General features: G+C 39.8%; 1 protein-coding gene across 1 annotated transcript in view; it reads left to right on the top strand.

Annotated features, from left to right (window-relative positions):
- Positions 1-21774, top strand: part of LOC111864285 (decaprenyl-diphosphate synthase subunit 1) — a 171273-nt gene extending 149499 nt beyond the window's left edge. The window contains exons 5-8 of the mRNA XM_023851420.2: positions 9212-9301; positions 11812-11943; positions 14017-14211; positions 15124-21774. Coding sequence (XP_023707188.1) covers positions 9212-9301; positions 11812-11943; positions 14017-14211; positions 15124-15345 — 639 coding nt within the window. The 3' untranslated portion in view covers positions 15346-21774. The remainder of the gene's footprint in view (positions 1-9211; positions 9302-11811; positions 11944-14016; positions 14212-15123) is intronic.
- The last annotated feature ends 1642 nt before the right edge of the window (positions 21775-23416 follow it).

Genomic DNA, 23416 nt, shown 5'->3' with positions numbered 1-23416 from the left:
TTCCCCCCTCCCCAAAACACGTTCTCATAAACCTTTTTAGTCGTAAGTGTGAGATATCACATCACTTCCAGTTATCGGCTTTTCATCGCTGTTTTTCGGATACTGATCCTGCTTTCTGGTTTATTATACACTTCTAGATATTCGGGACACGAATAGATATCTGTTCTTCTGGCCGTCTGTGTATTCAGATTTTCAATTCATATCTGTTCTCCGAGTGTGTAACATTAGGTAACTCTCGTTATGTCTTTACTCATTCTGTTCTGTTGCTGTTTCCAGTGTTAAAATGCACCGGTAGGTTTAAGCCGTTGCATAATTTCATGCGCCGCACCTGGGAAGATTCTTTCTGCTTTACTGACTGAGTGCTTATTCCTGTCGCTGACATTTGGGGGTCTTACCGCAATCGCTAACAGAGTGCCACGATGCCAGACTCTCTTTTCTTTTAACATAGTTGATCGTAGTCCTTCTGGAGAAGCTGATAGTAAGAAATTCCCCACTTGTTATGTAACCAAGGGGTTCTCTGGGCCCTATTTGCCAGGCAAATCCAGTTCAGATTCTCACATTTCAATTCTTCAAAATCTGCTATGATTACTATCTTATGGCTGTGACACAGGGTCCAGTAGAAATACACTAAACTTTCAGAGGAACCAACTACCTCCATCTTGTTGTGGAGGAGAGAGATTGTAGAACTCCACTAGACTACACTGCATCCCCAAAAGAAAGACATCTTCATATTCACCTCTGTTAGAATATAAAATCTCGCATGTTTTAATGTAGTTCTCACATCTGTACTTTGATCTCCCAAACAGTCGTTAACCTTCAAGTCTCGCTGTAAAATTCTGCTAATGTTTTTCATATCTCCGCCAGCCCGGAATTATACTTCTTGTACAAAATTAACCAAAAATACATAGACCTCGCATCAATTACCAATTAAGGTTGTTCAGTAATGTCTTTGAGAACAATTACCTGTCGAGCAGGTTACGACATGGTAACATTATGTCAGCCTCAACCTGTGTTACAGGCGATGACCGCCCAGAAAGCTTATCATCATCATCATTCATTTATCCATTCACTCGTGGTTTATTTAACCACACCTCCTCAACTTTGACTGTTGAGGTGGTTTGGAACGAGGAAACAGTCGTGATCTCTTAGGATACTATTGTAGAATTTGCCTAGACTGACTGAGGAAAAACTCAATCAGAATAGGCAGCTTCTGGGTCGACATATGAACTAGATGCCTCGTAGATTCAAAGCAGAAATACCAACCGTTCCATCGACATGTTCGACCGAACAGGTTGGTCTAGGCTTGTATTCGCGAGGTGCTCGGTTCGGATCTCGGCCTATCCTGACTGATGCTCTTCGTGGTTTTCCTCAGTCCCTCCATACAATTTCCGGGATTGTTACCTCGATTAAACCACAATCACTTTCTACTAAATCTTTTACAACTCATGATCATTCATGTAATCGTAACAGAATCCGACGGTATTCAATCTCGGTACTAAGAGCGTCATTAGGAGCTAGGATGGCTTAGCGGGTATAGCTACTGGCTGGACAACAGAGAGGTCCCAGTAGGGTGAAGAATTTTCTCTTCTCTACGTCATCCAGACTGGCTCTGGAGTCCACCCAACCTTCTAACCATTGGGTAGGAGGGCTCTTTCCCCGGGCATTAAGCGGCCGGGGCGTGAAACTGTTCACTCACCTCCAGCTAGTGCTGAGGTCAAGAACGTGGATCTATATATCCACTCCCTCATACGCCTTCATGGCTTGGTGCTTAATTAACCACGAGGACAACTTTGCCTGTACTAAGACCGTCGTTACGTAAGCTACAAAGAAAAGGCGGAACATTGGGTAACATTCATGCATACAAACCTGAAAATATATTTAAGCCTTCGTGTGAGAAAACAGTCCGTGATGTCTTATTAGGATTAAATTCTAACGTCGAGCATATAAAAGTTGCATAAGAAATCTAATCTGAAATATTATTATAGACTCCTCACAGACAGGCAGACAGAATAAGACATTTTGCATGTGGGAAATGCAGCATGGACAGTACTCTTGCGTTTGCATCGAGGGACGTGGTGTCGAAACCCACGTGATGAGAGATGTTTGTGTAACGATGCTTTTTTCCCTCCCTGACTTGCACTTTCTCCACTTGACCATTTCAATAGATTGCGGTCACCTGTCGCCTCGTTTTGCAGCGGATTTGCCATTAAGTGGCTCTGTCGTTGAATCGGAAGCCAAAGTTTCTCATTCCCGGCTAATCACTGTTTTGCAACAGTCCCAGGTATAACAGCTGTATTATTGCTGAATCGTACACTGCGACTACTGTTAGAGTCCGGTTAGCTCAGTCGGTATAGCGATGGACTATGGGATGGATGGTCCGGGGTCGATTCCCGGCAAGGAAGATATTTTCTCTTCTCCATAGTGTCCAAACCGGCTCTGGGGCCCAATCAGCCCCCTATTCAACAGGGTTGAAACGACGTGGACATGAGGCTAACCACTCACCTGCATCTAGTGCCGCGGCCAAGAATGGTGGAGCTATACCTCCACTTCCTCTTATTTCTTCTTGTTATAGTGCTAAAAAAACTAATTAAGCACTGGGACAACTTTACCTTTTAGCTATGAGTACTGTTGGACGTTTTGATTTAAGAGACAGGAAGCAGCCGAATATTGAAGAAAATTGCATAATGACGAATTTCGTAATTTCTAATTTTCACACATTGTTATTACAGTGATCAAAGAAAGGAGAATGAAATGGGCGAGTCATGTAGCACGCATATATTTTAGATAGAAAACCTGAAGGAAGGAGGCCACTTTCGAGACATGTGCAGATGGGAAGACAATATTAAAATTGGTCTTACAAAAATAAATATGACGGTATGGACCGAACAGAACTTGCTCAGTGTAAGGTCCAGTGGCGGATTCATGTAAACACGGCAACAAGCATTCGTTTTCTATAAAAATCGTATATTCTCTTTACCAGCCGATCTACTACCAGCTTCTCAAGGATTCTGCATCATGGCGTTAGTAGTGCTATCGGATATCGTGCTCAATTAAAGCAGTAACGCTGACCGCATCTCTTGCTTACTTCATATCATACGTCTTAAGGCGCGTGCGCATTACTTGTGCTCGTGCTCGTCTGACTCACTATGCTCGCGAGTAATGTGGACGATATAACAAGTCACGAGACAAGAAAATTGTAAATTTTTAATTTAAAAACTATAGCCAGTAAATTAAAATACGATTACAGCCTATGCACACTACGAGTAAATATACGGATCCTCACCCGCCGAAGCCTGGCGAGCAAGTGAAGTAGTGTGGACGAAGATTTACGAGCACAAGTAAAAGCCAGACGAGTCTCCCGACGAGCACAAGACTGGCGAGCACGAGCACGAGTAATGTGGACGCGCCTTTACAGTTCTGCTTTTTTGATCGTCGTGGGTTTGGTTTAAATCTCAAACGGAGGTGACTACCTTCCGTTAATTTCCTTGTGCTTTCTCAGTCTCTCCATTCCACACCCTTCGCTTCATCTTTCCAGTCTTTGTCCTTGCTGTCTCATGTGCAATTTGAACACATCATGAGGCGGTACTTTCCCGTATACACCGTGTACCAAAACGATTCGCGCTGTTTGGAAGTTGGTTATATTCGTATGTTGTACAAAAAAATAAGAAACAAACTCCGTGTCCTGTAGGCCGCAATCGAACTATACCGACCGAGCGACCGCCGCTTGTCGACGAAGTTAGTGCCAACTTTTGCGGATAGAGGGGTCTCACGTGGTCAGCACAATGGATCCCCACGGCTGTTAATCTCGATTTTCTAGGCCGGAGCCGCTATATCCTTGAAACAGCTCCTCAATTATCCTCACGAGGCTGAGTGAACCCCGTTCCAGAAAATCTGGTAGCGCCTGGAATCGATCTCGGGACCTCTTGATCTGTAGGTATGAACTCTGACCACTAGACCACAGAGGCGGTCAAAAACTAGTAGAAGTGAAACAGTAACACTACGAGTTTATAACACGTATCCTACAGGTGTTCGATATATGCACCCTTGGTCACACGGCACACATCCAGTATGTCTGGTATGGTCTCCACAGCCGCAGTAATCCTGCCCTGCACATCCGGTACGCTTGCAGGTAGCGGTGTCCTTCACGTAACCCCAAAGGAAGTAGTCACAAGGGGTTAGGTGGGTGGACCGAGCAGGCCACGGACAGAAAATGAAGTCCCCACGATTACCCAGTCCGTTGCACACATGCGGAAGAACGTCTTGATAAAAATGAGGGGGAACCCCATCCTCCTGCGAAATGAAGTTCTCTGGTTCATCTTCATGCAGTTAGGAGAAAGCCATGTCTGCAGCTCCAATCATTTTTGTTCAAGAGTTACGACTTACGACGTATCCCAAATGTCTGCGTCCATAATTTGATGATTCAACCTGTCATTCATGAGTGTGTTTGTAAATCTTGTGTCGAAGTAGTTGGCAGTGCCATTAAACAAAGAGATACAGTCGCTTACATGCTGCAGGGATCTTAAGCAGAACTTCAGAAATGAGTTTATACTGAATTGAGAAGAAGCAACATGTCGTCACTATGAGAATGCTGCAAGTCTACATAATTACGGTAAAACTTTCTCATCGTTCCGATAATATCTGTGTAACATATTGTACTTATAGGTTTATATGTTATGTACTATTACCGAAGGGGCACGCGGTAGCGTAGTCTGTTGAGGCTCAATGCTACAAGCCGGAAAGTAGCGGGTTCGATTCCCAATGAGGTCATTGGATATTTCAGTTGGCCTAATCCTTCCAGCCACATTATGATCCTGGAGCCGACTCAGCCTCTAACAGAAATGAGTACCAGGCATCCTCCTGGGAGTAAAGGGGGGCCGGCGCATAAGGCTGACAAACTCACCGCCATCTGTAAGCCGATTGTCTGGAGAAAATGTGGGAGCCTCGACGTCTCACAACCCTATAGGCCTCCATGGCTTGTTACAGGGATAGCTTTACCTTCTTTCACGATTACTGAATGTTACACTCGAGGGGGCGGTGCTCTTTCATATTCTGGAGGTCCCAGGTTCAAATCAGTCGGACCGAGGCTGTCCTCAGTGCATTCTCAAGATTTTTCATTCAGCGACAGTAACTTAAATTAGGCTACGACTGCATCCATTTCAGTTCATTGTTCATTTTACGCCATATAATCCGAAATATTTAAATTTTCGTTAAACATATAATAACAAATAAATACTAACGGTAGAAAGGGTAAAGTTGTCCCTGTGCTTAACTAATTAAGCACTACGCCATGAAGGCGTATGGGGAAGTGAATGTATAAATCCAAAATTTTCTTGACCTCGACACTAGTTGGAGGTCAGTGGTCAGCTTCGCGCCCCAGCCACTTTAGTTCCGGGGAAACAGCCACCAGTACCCATTGGATAGGAGGTTGGGTGGACCCCAGAGCCGGCCTGGACGACGTGGAGAAGAGAAAATTCTTGACCCTACAGAGACTTGAACTCCGACCCCTCTGTCGTCCAACCCGTATCCAGTAGCTATACCGACTGCGCTATCCCGGCTCCCAATAAATAAATTCTACATACATGAATGTAGCTTTATTTGTATAACGTACATTTATAGGATAAGTTGAGCATTACTTGGGCTACACGATTGTTGTCACGTTGGTACCTGAAAGAAAACTCGAACAGATGTAATGAGAAGTTATAGAAGGCAGTAATTGCGCTTTTTTTATTTAAATTCTCTCATCTCTATATGAAGTTTAGTGAATAATGTGAATCAATATTTACACAACTTATTGATTTGTAACTGCTCGTAATTTCCTGTAATACAAATATATGCTGTCTGAAAAGTATTGGACATAACCTCAAAGAATTTCTCTATCGCCATATTTGTAATTTTTAACACACAAGCGCAAAAATAAATTTTTAAGTCTGTTTATGATATATGTCTTTACCATGCTCATATATCTACCAAAGAAGCTAGCGCCTAATAATACCGAAAAATTTCTGCTGTGTTGTTACTATCGGTGGTAAACGACTAACAGAAATAAAACGGCATTACACCCGGTTGCATGATGTTCATACGAAGTTGCGTGAAGATGGTTTCATTCGTTCAAAACATCTCAGGGTAACACGCGCGCTTGTGCATCGTGGTACTAGAAACTTGCTTGTTAATGAACTTGCTGACGTAGTCTCAGAAGCAAAGCACGAGTTACTTATACCCTTAGAGAGGACGTTCTGTTGTATTTTCGAGTTTGGAACTGTTAGGGTGTGACTTATCCATGAAGCCAGCGAGTGTGTTGAGTGGGTCTGACTTTCTACCTGCCAAAGTCCTGAGGGCAAGAATTCCTTAGCTTCCCCCATCGTAACTCTTCATTAAAAGCCGAGTGGTGTGGTAACAGATTTATAAACCACTGCAGATCCTCTTCAGTTTTCCCTCAGTCCCTCAGCTCAGTGAATGCCGTGACATCACTTCCACTTCCCTTGCTACTTTTCTCTACGTTGCCAACATCACCACATCCAGGAACTGACCGTCCTGGGCAAAATGGTGAGCACTCTTGCTGGCAGGCTGTCCTGAATGAGTTTCTTCGTTGATTTCTCAGTCCCACCAGGGAAATAGCAGGACACGTCCTTAACCCTTTCGAATTCGTTGTTCTCTGATCGTCCTATCATTCGACATCATATAATCTGAGCTTTTGAAAACGTCGTTAACTAAATCACAACTATATTGTGGCATGTAGACGCGTTGCTAGCCAACGGCCGCGAAATAATCAATCGTACTACAGCCATTGCTAATTAACGGGTTCGCAATCAAGCATATTTCCACGGCAACAAGAGAATACAACAATAATGAGATGTTATCTACGCGGTCCGTGGTGAGATGTTATAAGCAGGGCCAGTTGCCAGATGCAGTTAGGCACGTGTGCAGGCGGATTCGAATACCTCCACCGTAGCCCTGCGAATCGTAGGAGGCAATGGAAAGAGAACCCAGTGTCCGGGGGTATAACTGGACCACTTTTTTCCTGGAGGCTGTAAATACGGTGACCTGGCCCTCCAGGTTGGGGGAATCTCGAATCTGAGGCAGTAAAAATGGTCATGAGATCCGCTAGACTCGGACCCGTGAATGACTGCGCTGGCGAGGACCCAGCAGCAATAGTAAGCGATAGACCCATCCTCTCGTCAGAGAGGGTGTCCCACATCAACAAATCCGCAACAGCAATAAAAATCTGGTCTTGGACTCCAGATGGGGCTTGACACCAAGATAGACTGGCCGACTGACCGTCGGTAGTAACAAACTTCGACTTGAGTTGCAGTTAGCTACAGCACTGCCGGGATTCATTCGGTGTGGGCTGGTTAGAAGCTGATAGATGAGGCATGGGGATAGTTCGGGGAACCAGAGTAAGGGAACGTCCGCCGTTGAAGCCGCTACCAAGCAACGACAGTGAAGACGTGGCTGTGGACACCTGTGTCTGAGAGCGTGAACTGTAAAATGTAGTCATGCCTTGTATCACAGAGTCCAATAAATCCGGTCATATACCCAAAACCCGTCTATAATTACACTCCATACACATGACAGTATAAATAAATACATCCAGGATTTGAGACTGCAAAATATCAGTAGTTTATGAACATCATTCTGTACAGCCGACTTGTNGCAGAATTCTTATATTTTTTCTTCTACCTTGAAGATGGAGGCGATACGTTCCTCCGAAACGTCGGTTAACACCACATATACACGGTGCCAAATCCCAGAAGACTGCTTTCTTCATAGTTAGAATTTAATTTATAAGGACACGTATCTATCACATCAGGCACCGTCTCTTTCAATAAACATCACTGAATGTGATCTTGAAAATTCTCCTTCGAATTCGAAAAATAAATCAATATTTCCTACAGATGTCAGTTGATTTCGATAATAGCTGTAGGCCCATCGGTATCTTGCAGATACAAAATGTAAAATTAAATGACGAATAAATTGCCATATGCAGAAAAATTAGCCACTGGACCTTATCTTGAGCTAGGTGAATCCAGTCCAAGCTTTCACAATCTATCACTTCGAGATCAGTTTTAAAAACTACTCCGAAATGGCCTCTCTCCTTCAGTTTTTCTAGCTAAAATGTAAGCATTTCTCATCTCCTCCTTGGTTTCCATCACACCGCACGTCGCGTTCATTTCAAATACGGACACATTTGAATGTAGAGCTAGAAATTCTCCAGTAAGTAAAGGATAAATGTAAAATTAAAGTTTTTGGATGTCCAGTCCGATATGCTTGCCAGGATGCATAGGACTGTATATAAACCGCTCTGGTTCCTTATAGCGCAGCTCGGCAGATTGGCAGCTTGACTGGCTGATGTGACAACTTCTCCGTCACTGCGGTGATGCGGGTAGTCTGCCACAGGCGTTTCCAGCGGTTCGTTGCTGCGATCGACAATAGTTTACAGGATGTATATTGTTGATGATTAAAACAACTGATTCATTTCATGTTGATTTAAAATGGCATATCGGCCGCGCCATAGCTCAAGCGGTTAGTCGCTAGCTTCCCACCGCGGCGGCCCAGGTTCGATCCCGGGTCTGGTCAAGTGGGATTTGTGGTGGACAAAGTGGCGCTGGGGCAGGTTTTCTCCGAGTACTTCAGCTTCCCTACCAATCTTCATTCCACCAATTGCTGCACAATCACCCTCACCTATCATCTGGGGCTGGTACAATAGGCCAGAAGTGGCCGCAGTACAAGGGACTTAGTCCCACCCCACTAGCAATAAAAAAAAATGGCATATGGAGGTGTCAGTTTCGTTCACCTGTCTCAGGAAAGATTCAGTGTCTGGCTGTTGTGAATACGGTAATGAACCTATGAGTTTCGCAAAAGATGGCAATTTCTTGACAATCTCAGCTATTATCGGCCTCTAAAAAGACCCTTCTCAGTGGATTTTGTTTGTAGATCTCTAACGTTTTATACTTTAATAACGCCCACTTTTGGGCACGATCCTCCTCACAAACTAGTCTTTTATGATCCATCCTAATATACCCTCTTCTCCTTCCTGGTCTTCCAAGTAATCCTTTTACGTCAAGTTTCAATGTCCGAAGGCTGTATGTACTTGTTTTCTTCCCATCCAACCTGCATGCTCAGCACATCGTTTCTTGATTCCATACTTTCATCAGCGCGTAACCATGGTAACCCTTACGGAAAATGACAGAACCCTGTTCTCTTCCTGTTACAGGTAGCGATGGCTGGCGACTTCATCCTGGCGGTAGCCTGCATGATGATCTCGCGACTGCAGGATGATGACGTCACAATAACTCTGAGCCAGGTACACATGTGTGCCCACGTGTGTTTATTCTGTTTGTGTGCAGGCCGCGCCTTTAGACAGGCACTCCTATACGTCGCTTCACAAGGGGTCTGATAGAAGTGTCATATTTGAATGAATCAGAATATTGCACATAAATGGTAATCGCGATGAACAGCGTCTGTAGGATCAAATGATCTACGTGAGATATCGCAAGTTCACATCCCCATCAAAATCTGGGATGACATTAAACATGTGTTTTACCTCACGCCAAAAAGGTATATAAAATTTATGATTAAGGGGTCAATTTCCAAGTATGTTTGATTTTTTAGCGCAGGGGTTTCGTGTATCTTCATGGTCTGGCATTTAATTAAGCGCAAAGATAATTTCACCTTATAACTGATAGAGGTAAAAGTTAAAGCTATCTCTGTAACAAGCCAAGGAGGCCTATAGGGTTGTGAGACGTCGAGGCTCCCACATTTTCTCTAGATAATCGGCTCACAGATGGCGGCAAGTTTGTCAGCCTTACACGCCGGCCGCCCTTTACCCCGAGGAAGATTCCTGGTACTCATTTCTGTAAGAGGCTAAGTCGACCCCCAGGGCCACAGTGCTGCTGGAAGGATTAGGTCAATTGAAAAAATCCACCTCTTCGGTACTCGAACCTGCGACCTTACGGCTTGTAGCATAGTGCCTCAACTAACTACTGATGGAACGTATGCAGTAAACATTTTTTTATTTTTTTTAACTGACATCTGTGGACCTACCTTTTTATTCCATACTAGAACCACTTATCGATAAACGTCAAATATAACTGTTTAAATATTAGGTCTGTTTTTAATATCCGTATATTTGCCCAAATACTATCGAAAGTCTATAACACATCTTCATGGGGTTTTTTCGAGTAAGATGAAAACCATAGAATTAGTAAGATCTTAAGCTTTCACGGCGAATAACTGTACTACAATCTTCTCGGGCGATCAGCCATGTCACTGCTGAGGTAAATCCCAAAGTATCAAGAGATCTACACAATCTCCATCATCTGTGTCGATCACTGACACGGCTGAACGCCAAAGATGATATAGCTCAAACTGAAATAGGCCTACACGTAAACGACAAAACATGCTACAATCTTCTGACAATCATCATTTACTAAGAACTGAGATTTCAATTATAAATCTGTAATTTTATTAAACCTTCCTATGGTGATTCAAGTTGGGCGCATGCGGTAGCGTAGTTGGTTGAGGCATTATGCTACAAGCCGGAAAGTCACGGGTTCGATTCCCGATGAGGTCATTGGATTTTTCAGTAGACCTAATCCTTCCAACCGCACTATGGCCCTGGGGTCGACTCAGCCTCTAATAGAAATGAGTACCAGGAATCTTCCTGGGGGCTAAAGGCCGACCTGCCGGCCCGTAAGGATGACAACCTCGCCCCCATCTGTGAGCCGGTTGTCTAGAAAATGTGTGAGTCTCGACGTCTCACAACCCTATGGGCTTCCATGGCCTGCTACAGGGATAACTTAGCTTATGGTGATTCCACTTATGTCAGCATACTTTTTACCTTATTAATAGTATTATATTGTTTTATTTAAATTATTGTCTTTTAGAAATTCTGAGACCCAAATTTAAGAATTTCGCTCACGCGTAATTTCTTCGGGCCTTTTTCTTTTTCGAGCTGTACACGCAAAACGAATCATGTTCAGATCCTTCCATTTTATTCAGGAGCTTCATGGATTCATTCTTCTAATGTAACAATTTTTTTTTGTTTAAAATGTTACATTTATAATTTTCTGAATATAACAAACAAATTTTTTGTATTTGAAAACATATATATTTAGTTTCTTATAAATTACTTGTTGGTAATATTGTATATCCTTCCACCTGAATTTAACTGCGCCATTATTTCGAACAATTCATCGTGTTCACGTAATTTCTGTTCGCCCATAATTTCTCAGGGTTTAATGTGTTCATAAATACGGAATTACTCTTTCATGTTCATTGACTTTTATCCCATTTTGTCATGATCTTTTTCATTTGCACCATGCTTATGTATATCTACCGCTTATTTACTTCGCAAAATTAAATCGTATTACGGTAAGCCAGACGCTGTTCCCATTTCACTTCTTTAATTGCTCGCACATATCGCAGAAATCAAATAAACTTTTCAGAACTTAATGAATTCTGTATATCATGCACCTTTGGTACAATGAAGCTTTATGTTTTATAAAAACGATAAAGTTAATTTGAACTTCAAACAAAAAATGATGTGTTTTAACAGTTCCTAGAGCGGACCCTAAAGCCATATTTTACTGAAAGCCATTGGGTAGTTTCTGGGATGAAATCTTCGAACAGACAAATTCGTCCTCGCCAGTAAGCCTACCTATGTATACCTACTTGATATACATAAAATGAAATCATTTTCTCGTTTAATTTTATGATATTTTTCTGGAATACTTTTATTTCTCTGCTTTATTATAAACAGAGAAAACAGTGGCTACACGTATAAATGTTCGTTTTCTGTATGATCCGTTGCAGGTGGTGACGGACCTGATACAAGGGGAGTTTATGCAGCTTGGCTCAAAAGAGACAGAAAACGAGCGGTTTGCTCACTACCTCACCAAGACATACCGCAAGACTGCAAGCCTAATCGCCAATTCTATGAAGGCAGTATGTACATGGTTCTGCTGGCATGGAAGTGTATTCCCACAACTCAATAAATGGCTCTCAAAATGTGGCCAAGGCGACAAATTTCAAATGTTTTGGTGCTACAGTAACAAATCAAAAGTAGCTGTACAGTAGTAGAGACCTATGATATACGTAATACATAATGGAGCAAAGGATATGCTTGCGGGGTATGATCAAAGCTGCGGTACATCCTAATTGGCAGTATAACGCTATGTACATGATCACATAATATATCAACATTGTAAATTTAGTGATGGATCCGAGACTAGATAACATCAATTTATCTATCATAGGATAGTTATAATCACTATAATTCTGTGTTATTAACCAGCCACCTGATAATGTTTTGTTTCGTGGAATAAAATACCAAACAAGATATTGCTACCATTTTGTTTTATGCGGTGGATATAATCTGAAAACTTTATTAAAATTACTTACATGGACTTCACCATTGGCCTCATTTAAACGAATTTAAATTAGCTAGGTTTCATGGATATAGAGAATTGAATGAAAATATTGTACAGTATTTCCCTTCTAATCTAACTGTATGTTTATTTAAATCTATATATAAAATGATTATCCTGCGTTTTCCTTGGTATCTAATGATGTGGAATATTCAGTAAATAGTTGATCTGTTGTGTTGAAATCCACTCTGATCACCAACAAAAATTTCATCTTCACATGCAATTAATCTTAAGAGAAGAATGCTGGATAAATTTTGTAAGCTGTTGATAAGAGTTACATGTCTCAATATCACTAGAGTCAGATTTTCTGATGTGACCCATTGAATTCTAATCCTTCCCGATTTTCTTTGACCTTCTTAAGGGCATATTGTGAAGTGAAATTGAAAAGCAATGGACTAAACCATATCCTTATATTAGACCATTCTGAATAGCAAATGGATCAGAAAAATACTTATGTATATGGATTTCACTATAGGTTTCACCTAAACACCTTGCAATTAGTCTAACCAGTCTCATGAACATGCAAAGCTGAAGCAAATCTGGATGAACTTGTTGTCAATGGCAACGAAGAACACTATACAAGTTTGTGATTTCAGCAGGCCATGTATTTTTGTTATGGAGAGGTGAAATAAAGGTGCATACATGTAGCTTTGGTGGAGACACCTCTTGGAAGTCATACACAAGAAATGTGGGGCTAACTCTAGCACAGATCTACGGAACTAGGTTGTCAAGCTGGAAAGTGAGTAGACTGGTTCATAGTATTTTGAATGGTTGGCTTTGGTATTAGCTGTGTTGAACCTTTGACTTCTACTACTGTTAATTCCTCGGAACTCTAGCCATGTTAGAGGGGTCATACCATCTCTCGTGGAGCTGGGGGGCGGTCTTATCAGCTTACGTCAGCATGGGTACTACCAGTTTGGAGTGTGGTCAGGTGTATAGTACGTTGTGTTGCATGTTAGTTGGTACTAGTCATAATGACTGTATTACGTGGTGTTTGTATCACTATCATGGCACACCGACAATCGCACAGAACAATTCATAGTGAGGCCAGGGAAGTAACAGCTAATGTTTTCCGCTCAGGGAGTAGCTCTGAACGTCACCACAGCAAGCGTACAGCTTCGCATGCTCCATGACAGCGTTTACCTTTCCGCGCAGCTAAAGTTACAAGGCACAAACTATACAAGAGATTTAGATAATTATGACATTATGAAATAGCGTGTAACACAAGATGGCTTCGTATCAATATGGTCAATACATCAAGCAGAAATTCTTTATTTCGTTTACTCCTTCCAGTCTGGTTATGGGATGACCGAATGATAATACTGTCTATCAGAACAGAAATGTTTGGTGGAGAAGTAAAGTTCACAGATCGAAGGAGTGGGGGACTTTGTCCACTGATATTTCTCTTCCTACAGACTGTAACAATGTTTGCAGTTGAAATTAGAAAGGTATGAATGTATAAGGGGTGGGCCTTCTTGGCCCTTGCACCGCGACCACAGTGATCTATTGTGCCTAAATTAGAAAGGTAAAATAGGCAAATATTGCCAGTAGAGTGGCCAGATTTTCCACTCAAGACTGTCCTGTGTTGCAGACAGCAATGCTGGCAGGAGCAGATGAGTCACTATCAGAGGTGGCATTCCAGTATGGTCGAAATGTGGGGCTTGCCTTCCAGCTGGTGGATGACCTCCTAGATTTTGTGTCATCATCAGCTGCCATGGGGAAACCAACAGCTGCTGACCTCAAGCTTGGACTTGCTACTGCTCCTGTTCTGTTTGCTTGTGAACGGGTAAGGCACCTAAACAACTACCCCCATTCATTTTCAGACAACTGTTAAGTTTAAAAGCACGTGGCTCCCCATATTTCATCATACAAATGGGATACAATAAAACAATGAACCATAAACTTAAATCTCAATTGATGAATTTTTTCTCAATAGACGATGATGGTTTCACCATTGTAAAGGTTCGGCCACACAGAGCGCTACGCTATGTTTGCTGCATACACTACATACACTGTGTACACTTTGCGACGCAGCTAACACAGGGAACATAGCATACGTAGTGTACGGAAGTCTGTGTGGCCAGTCACATTGGCAATAAAGGGAGATATTTTTCTGTTCGTATAGCGAACATAATGTACGTAGTGTGCATTGCGTATGTAGCGCTCTGTGTGGCCGAACCTTAAGTAAGTAGTACATTTAAAATTCACTTGTAATGTTGTTCATATGCTTTTTGGAGTGAAAAGTAGACATATAATGAAGGGGAAGAGATGATGTGACATACAGGTGTCTTCTAAGGATCATCTGCTTGCTACAAAGTAACCCACTTCACAACGCACTTCGCTAGTACTTGAAATATTTATAAGCCATATAAGAACTGCTATTCATTACAATACATATCACATGTTTGGGTTTGCAATGCACCATGTGGAAATCACATTCTTGTTCTGATACAGTCCTTTGCCTGTGATCTTCAACTTCCACACAGAGGAAAGAACAGCTGATATTGTCCACAGTGCTTCATTATGTGTATCATCTTTCCAGTAAAGTTTCTGAATATGGTGAGGTGGAAAGACTGATGTGAACATTTTTTATGCCAAGTACGCTTTCATTATCATCAAATTGAAGATCATGGTATAAGGCAGATACATTAAAGTCTTCCTGGGATTAACATGATATCAAATTACATGCCTGTTTCAGTATCCTGAATTGAACCCAATGATAATGCGGAGATTTCAAGAACCAGGAGATGTTGAACGAGCATTTGAACTGGTCCATAAATCACAGGGTTTGGAACAGACCCAGTTTCTGGCCCGAAAACATTGCATTGAGGCAGTCCGACAAGCCAGCTCATTAACTGATTCCCCGTACCAGAAAGGACTCCAAGTAGTGACAGACTTGGTTATAAACCGCATGAAATAACACAGCATGATAACGGTAGACTTGTACATATACTTGTATATCTTCCTAACCCTCATGTAAGCTCAAGGCAGTATGTACCTGCCAATAATCTATGCAGAGATGTAGTCCCTGCAACACAAGTTCACTTCCTGTGGTAGGGACTCAACAATGCATTATCATTAGTATTTAGGGATGTCAGCCGATGTCTGATGTGTCTGTCTGATTGATCTAACTCTGTACCATATATGAGAGTTATAAAATAATTCAGGCTACTGAAGGTTGAGAATAAAATCACAGACTAGAACATACTGGTATGGAGAAGTTGTTATAGGTATGAATTTTCAATCATTTGACATCCCTGTCATTATTATATAATCATCTTAGAATCTCGATATTTCTCATGTAAATATATAACAACCCACTCTTCACTATGGATGTGTATAATGAATATGTTAGGTGTCTTCAGGTGCAATGTCTTCAGCAGTGATGATGTATTTATTCTTAATGGTCTGAAACTTGAACATAACTTTGGTCTCAAACAGTTGTGTTGTATCTGTTCTAAAATAATTTCTGACTGCATGTAGATATCATTCAGTGACATGAACAGAATATGTACAAAGGAAATGATCTTTATGTCTCTTGAATCTTTTCATAATTTGGGTGAAAGTCAAGCTGAAGAAGTGAGGTAAGATATGAGCCTTGTTCATATGTTATTAAGTGCCTCATTGTCACTTATACTGGTGACATATTTAAACATATGAGGCTCTGGTAAAGACTTCTCACATTTTGACTGCTGATTATATTTCAGGTAATTCCATCGTTATTTTGCAATTTTCACCTTAAACTTGTAAATATAAAGTGGCTCTTAGGTTGTTGTCAGAAGCGCTTCAGAACGAATGTGGTAACTGATATTGTTCAGAATGAAATGTTTGTAATCTGTTGTAATATGCAGTCACTGTTATCATATGGCTTCAAAATCTTGTCAGACATGTGTACCTACCAAGCACAACATGACCTTAGATAATATTTGTGAGATAATGTCATGTCTCTCTGAAATACTGCCTGCATCTCGTTACTAATAAGTGACTTGGACATAGTCATCATTCTAGGTCTTTATCTTACGAGTACACAGTTTATGTTCGACATTATTGCACACTCGGTTCTAACAAAGAGCACTACTCCTGTCTTTTTGCACATCTTCATAAGCTCTTCTTATGAGTCAATAATATTTCATAATTTGTTCTGCATGGAGAATTTTATTAGAGCTCATTCTCCCAATGTGGTTCTTCATTTTCTTCTCTGGTGTTGTTATGTTTATCAACGAAATTTATGAATTCATCAGTACTTCTTTAGTTCCTTTATGATCAGAAAGGGTGTGGATTGCTGTCTATATCACGAAACAACGAGCAGCTGAGATTAATCTTGTCTCATTGCTTCTTTCAGTGGGACAGTTAATCTAAAATGCGATATGCTCTGTCCGGAGAAATGAAAGTTCATCTTTTTGTCAAGGGAGAGACTTAATAAAAAACAAAATAGAAAATTTAAATGCAGAGTGGGTTTCACATGAAGATAGTCCCCACTGTACTAGGAAGTATCTTCTGCTTATTATTTTCCTTGATTGCCAAGCCTCTGTATGGGCAGCACATGTTGCGACACTTCTCAAGAACATCCTGTTTTCTTCATAAACTCTTTGTGATGAGCCATTATACTGCCAACACAATAAATATCACCAGTTTGAAATCAGTATTTATGGTAGTTCTGGTTTTTCCTACATCTCTTTTGCAGTAGGAAAAAACTTATACTGCTTATTAGCCCTGGTGTTGTATTATATTTTTGTATTATTTCAAGCTCATATAACAAATATGCAATATGGGTTAGCGGTTTCATGTACTTAAATCATTGTTTGTACAAATAAAATATGAAAGTATTTTGAGTGTAGTGATATAAAAGCCAGAAGCCTAACAGTTACATGTAGACCATAGTTCTACTGACATTAGTGACCTTTAGCAGTGCAGCTAGTGTGAGATTGGAAATCAGAGAGTGTTCATGTTTTCTGTATTGTGCATTTTGAGAGTAAGCACTAGAACCATCTTAGTGCCTTGGTTACTGTTGGCCTAGAAAATTCCAAAGTTAAATGAACACGATGCTAAGGCCACGAGTAAAATTAAAATTACAAACAATTGCAGTATAATGCTTATTTTGTATATTTGAGGGCCCAGGATTCTCATCTTGGCTATAATGACTGATCTTCTTTGATGCTAATCCTTCCCTTAGGCAGGCTGCCTACCATAGCTCATTAACCCTATCTGACCTCACATTACCCTGGGAAGGGGCCCTTACCAGGTGCTACCCACTGGGCCAGCAATGTTTGAAATCTGAAGGTGCATGAAGTTTGACTTTTAAGTTAGACAAAATAAACAAGAGTTCTTGATTTTAAGATAAGTCTTGAGATTACAAATCATAATCATAATAAATTAAGAGGTCACAGGCACAGAAATTAAAGCAAGTGTATGTCATGTGTTAATTTTAAAGTTCCATTTTTAAAGTTCAAATAAAACTGAACACCTCAACAGGTAAATCATGAAAGATAATAACTGGTACTAAAGATTTACTTCTGTAATAAGCCCAGTTAATCAGTTACTTTTAACAGACCTAATTCTAAGAAAGCAATGCATTACTAGGATTCTGCAGCTTTCTGTATCAGTGTGTGCCAAAAGGCAAAACACCTACATGAAACTATATTTTCTGCATTCTGCAACTTTCAGAATCTTCATAACATATCTCACTTGTATCAAAGCATACTTCTTCTGAGTCTATATCAGGTCAGAATGAGGCTTTTGTGGTTTTATTCAGTCATTTTGAAGACATTTGGTCTGTAATCACATTTATTTGTATGCTTTTTCCAGTATAATCAACTTTTCTACTCTTTCAAATATCCTCTGCAATTGATGCAGTGTGATTAAATATTTCTACCCTGTGAACCTGACTGCCATTTGTCTCTCAATGATTCCAGAGTTCTCCTTGTTCTGCACCTACCACAAATAAAGGAGACATACTGTTTTATCGTTTCATGTTTTTGAATGGTGTCATACATGGGTTCATTCTTATAGAACCATTTCCCCTTTCACAGAACATTTGTCGATTGAGGAAAACATGTGGATCTAAATCCCCAGTGAATTGCTAACCATTACCTACACCTGCACCACTCAAGGCATGACATACCATCAAAGATGTTTCCTAAAAACAGCAGCTTTTATTTCTCTGGAAGATCACACCAAATTGCATGTGAAATATTTGTAGTTTACTTACTCATCATTTATATATTGTATGTATAAAAATTCTTTTATATATTTCAAGCATTATTTTGAATTTATAATTAATTTTATATAGCTGTTCTGAGTATGTCAAGGGACTGAGGAGAGGTACCTCATTTTATTTGTATATTTCCATGGTAATTTTTAAAATTTGTTTGTGGAAAATTATGCAGTGTTAGGTTAATATAGTAATATATATATGTGTGGAAGGAGTGGTATCACTTGAGTCTCACGTTAAAAACAGCAAGGGCTGAGTTGTAGGGATATGTATCCTGTCTGCAGGACTATAATTGAGCCAGTGTGTTTCAGAATGGTGCACCAGAACCTTTCCAAGCATTAGGATGCTGTCCCATTACTTCTTTTAAAAACAATAAAGTCAAACATGAATTAACTATAGCTTATGAAAGGTATGAAGAACTGCAGCAAATAGATGTGGTGAAATCCTCATGAGCAGTCAGCCATGATTGACCCTGAGGATGGAGACAGAAGTTCTCTGAAACACTCACTCTTAACTCAACATTAACTTGTCCAACTGCCCGAGAAGATTATAGCATAATTTTAGGCTATTTAATTTCTGACACCTCTTATGAGGTGTGAAAGTGTCAGTTTTTTCAGTAAGCCTGTGTGTGTTCTGTGAACTATCTGCTATTCAGTCCTGCTTCCAAAAGCTATCCCTATGTAATAATAAGAATGGCCTCATGTCATGCATGACTCATGCCTATATCTTTCAAATAAGAATTGTGTGCCTGATAGACCCAAAAATTTTACACCCCTGCTTTTTTGCAGCATGCAAATTTTAAAATGAGGTAATGTGAAACAAACAATGATCACACATTTAAGTGCATCACAGAGAATCTCAAAATGTCTGTGTCCATCGAGTACCCAGTAATTCAAAACGAAGAAAAATATTAATTTTTTTACTTAATTATATCAGTGGTTAAAAGTTTCACGGTTTGTAATATTTTTACTTCAGTCAATTACAGTCTAAACATTCAAGCATTTAAATGCAAATTATGTTGGTGACTGGATATATTTTTGTTGAATATTCATATTTCTTCATGTATTCTTCTAACATTAGAATATTTCACATGTCCCTGGGAAAAGTGTTGAAATCTTTGTAGTAAGATAAAGGGGCTGAAAGTAAATAGTAAATGCCACAAACCCGTGGGTTGTCAACTTGAATAATAGCTATGTAAATTAACTTGTTTTTCCTTGAAAGGTTTGGAAGAAGAATGCAGTAACCTAAGATCTTGTTGAAATTTCTTGTCATCCCAGCCCATCTTCCACCCATGAACTGTCAGTTTCAGCTACTCCACTTTCACACTGCTTGTGGTATAGGGGCTGTGTTTTTGCTCTGCTAGACCAGGGAGGATGAGGACACCCAAAGACCTAATGCTTTTAAATAACAGAAGCCAAGTATCATGAGATATATGAAGCAATGTCATGGTAGATCTCATGCAACAAATGAGGACATGTTCTCATGATAGAGAGGAGAAGTGAAGGGAAGAAGTAGTGAGGTGGGGATACTTCTCAGCTGCAAACAATAGAAAACAATATTTATCTCCCTGTTCTACAATCATCATCAGAAAATTTGTTCAGCACACTAACCTCCAGCATGCCTAGTTTGATCCAAGTGCACTGATCTAGGTTCACAATGTCAATCAAAGTACATGTCACCACTTGTTGCATGGGCTACATAATTCAGTGTTACAATTTTCTCTTTGCCAATTGCAGATGAATGAAAAATATCTTTCAGTTTGAAACATCTCTGTGATATTCAGCTACACAATTGTGCTCTTAAATTTGTGGTAGGTATGAGAGAAAGTGCCAGAGAGGTGAGAAAACATGAAAAATTCCCCATTTCCAAACAATTTGTTTCCTCTCATATGGTTACTCAGTTAAACTAAGACCACAGAAACAAGTCCCATCAAGGTATAAATAATGGTACTTGAAACTTCTCATCTCTCCCAAATTGTGTATCTGCTTCCAGCCCTCTCTGGCCTACATCATCAAGTCCAAAGCATTTATTGGTATGATGGTTAGAGAGGAACATAAGGTAGATGCTGGAAGGGGAGAAAATGTGGACAGGGATGATCCATGGAATTTCTTTCAAACAGAAATGCTTCTAATTTGTATTTGGGAAACAACCTGTTCAAATCCTGACCAGAACACCAGCTATCCTGACGGAGGTTTTCATGGTTCTCATTCCCTCAAGAAAAAATTCCAGGATAGTTCTTTAGATTAGGCCATGACCACTTCTCTCCACATCATTTCCTGCCATCCTGTCAATCAGTGCTATATAGTCCAAGCAGCTGACAGCACCATTAAATGAAATACAAATAAATAAAATAATAGTATTAATCATTAATGTGTACCTTATTTCACACAATGAAAAGAAGTGTGTTTTTTGAACTGAACATTGTATACATTTAGGCTATTTTGTTATTTGAATTGAGAATTAGTTCACCTACCAAAACAGCTTAAGTTTATAAACAGTAACATTTTGCTGGTAGTTACTGTTATAGTGTCTGAAAATGATGGAGTCTGTAACTGCAGTTTGCTTGTCTCTCAAGATATATAAGTATTCACACCCTCCTCATATTCAAAGGGTTGGAACCTGAAACAGTGTATTGTCTGTGTTGGCATCAATGAATGAGGAACCCTGCAAAGTGTTTATATGAATATTTTGCATTATCATAGAGTTATACCTAATAGAGGATCTTAGTTTGTAATTTATTACATATGTGAAACAAATTATATAGTTGTATATAAAAGCTGTTATATATATATTTTTTTAAAAAACAGAGGTTAGATTTTTGTTATAAAAATCACTCAATGCTGAACCCAATATAAATTCTGTTAAGTTTGTTCTTCCATGAAAAATTCTATAAATAAGTGTAACAACCCCCCACAAACAAAATACCATCAAGGCTGCATATTGTGAAGGGCTGTCATGTAGGTTCGTATTCAACAAATTCTGTTCATTCAGCTCTCTCCTTTTCTTCTGATGTCCATATATTCATGCTACGTTACCTTGATTATTAGTAACCAGGATATATACAGGTATAGGGCTGAAACTATGTAGGGGGATTTTATTTTAATGTAAAAATAACTTTTTATAATAAAATATTTCTGAAAAGCAAGGTTTGCCTGGTGTTTAAATACTTCTGATAGCATTCATCAAAAACATAAACAATTGAAAAGTCACACATCCAACTAACATGCCACAAATTTATAATGAATAACACACTGGCCTTCCCTGCTGTTCTCCATGATAGGGAAGGTGAAGGTAAAGATAACTGTGCCTACCCAATTCAGCACTATGCCATGAAGAAGAATGCGGGAGTGAATTTATAGATCCAAGTTTTCCTCACCTTGGCAATAATTTGAGGTGAGTGGCCAGCTTCATGCTCCATGATAGGACATTTGAATTTTGGACTTAGCTAAACTCTGAAGTGACCAAGTGAGAATTGTTACAATCTGCAATGAACCAGTATTCTTAATTTCACACAGAGAATTCAGGAAAGTAAAATCAGATGATGCAAACATACTTTAAGAATGGATTCCTACAGACTAATTCAGACTGATACAAATGGATTAAAACAATGAAAATCACTGGATCTTACTTTAAGATGGGATCAAAACAGGTTACATCATTAGAGCTTTATAAATAGATCAAATTAGAACTAGCTGGCTGAATGAACTGCAACAGGCTAGTTAACTAAATCTTTTGTTAACATGATCAAATATCTTCATATCTTGTTTTAATAATGGATACAAATAGGTTAGTTTGCTGGATCTTATTTCAAGAAAGAGTGGATGGCCTGTTGCTTATGTTGAAGCTCATAATGACAACAATAATGCATATTCATGACAGGTAGCAAGATTTTGTTTGTGAGAACAAATTTAGAGTAGAAATATATTGATGTTTACGGAACTACACAAACCTTCAAAAATAAAAGACACACACCATATCCTTCTTTACACATCAGAATAATCAAGTTAAGTGTTTATCGTGCTCCATTCCATGACCTGTTCTTTTATGTTTTATTAACTCAGTGAATATTCAGTGGTGTTTGCTATTTGCAGTGTCAATCTTTAAAGTTCAGCTACAACAGTGTTAGTTGTTAGAATATTAAGCAAGTGAACATTTTATATTGAAGTCTCATAAGCATCTCCTGTGAAGGTGAAGACAAGGGAAAAATCACCTGCTTATGAAAATGAGGCTGCATTTCCAAGTGTTGTCTAGGATGTGTAACAATAATGTTGTATTTTAGTGTACTGTTGCACTGATTCGTTGATTCGTATCCATGATGTGTAATTGTGTATATATATTTACCGTCTTTTAGTGCATACAATTTCACTTGCAACTTCACACTACATGTTTCGGCATCATTCATTGATACACCTGAGGATGGCAGAATGATGCCGAAACATGTAGCGTGAAGTGACAAGTGAAAATGTATGCAGTAAAAGACGGTAAATATATACACATTATGGATATGTAACAATAAAGTTATAGGTTACATAAGTGGGTTTAGCGGGACAACAATATTCCCTCCACCACCAAAAAGTATATTTATGAACGTACATTTTTTTCCACCAAATTAATGAATCGCTAAAAGAAGTGGCTGGCATACTTTTCTTTTTGTTTTCATTTTCTTCAAATCAGTCAAACGATTAACATATAACGCTAATTACAGTTTACCATCCGGTGTTGGATGCCGCAGACAACTACCGGTACGCGGGTCATTGTTTCACTAACACCGCAGCAGTGC

The sequence above is a fragment of the Cryptotermes secundus genome, unplaced genomic scaffold (genome assembly GCF_002891405.2).
Source record: "Cryptotermes secundus unplaced genomic scaffold, Csec_1.0 scaffold33, whole genome shotgun sequence".
In the NCBI taxonomy this organism is placed as follows: Eukaryota; Metazoa; Arthropoda; class Insecta; order Blattodea; family Kalotermitidae; genus Cryptotermes; species Cryptotermes secundus.
Note: the sequence above shows the minus strand (reverse complement) of the source record. Positions and strands in the feature narration are given on the sequence as shown.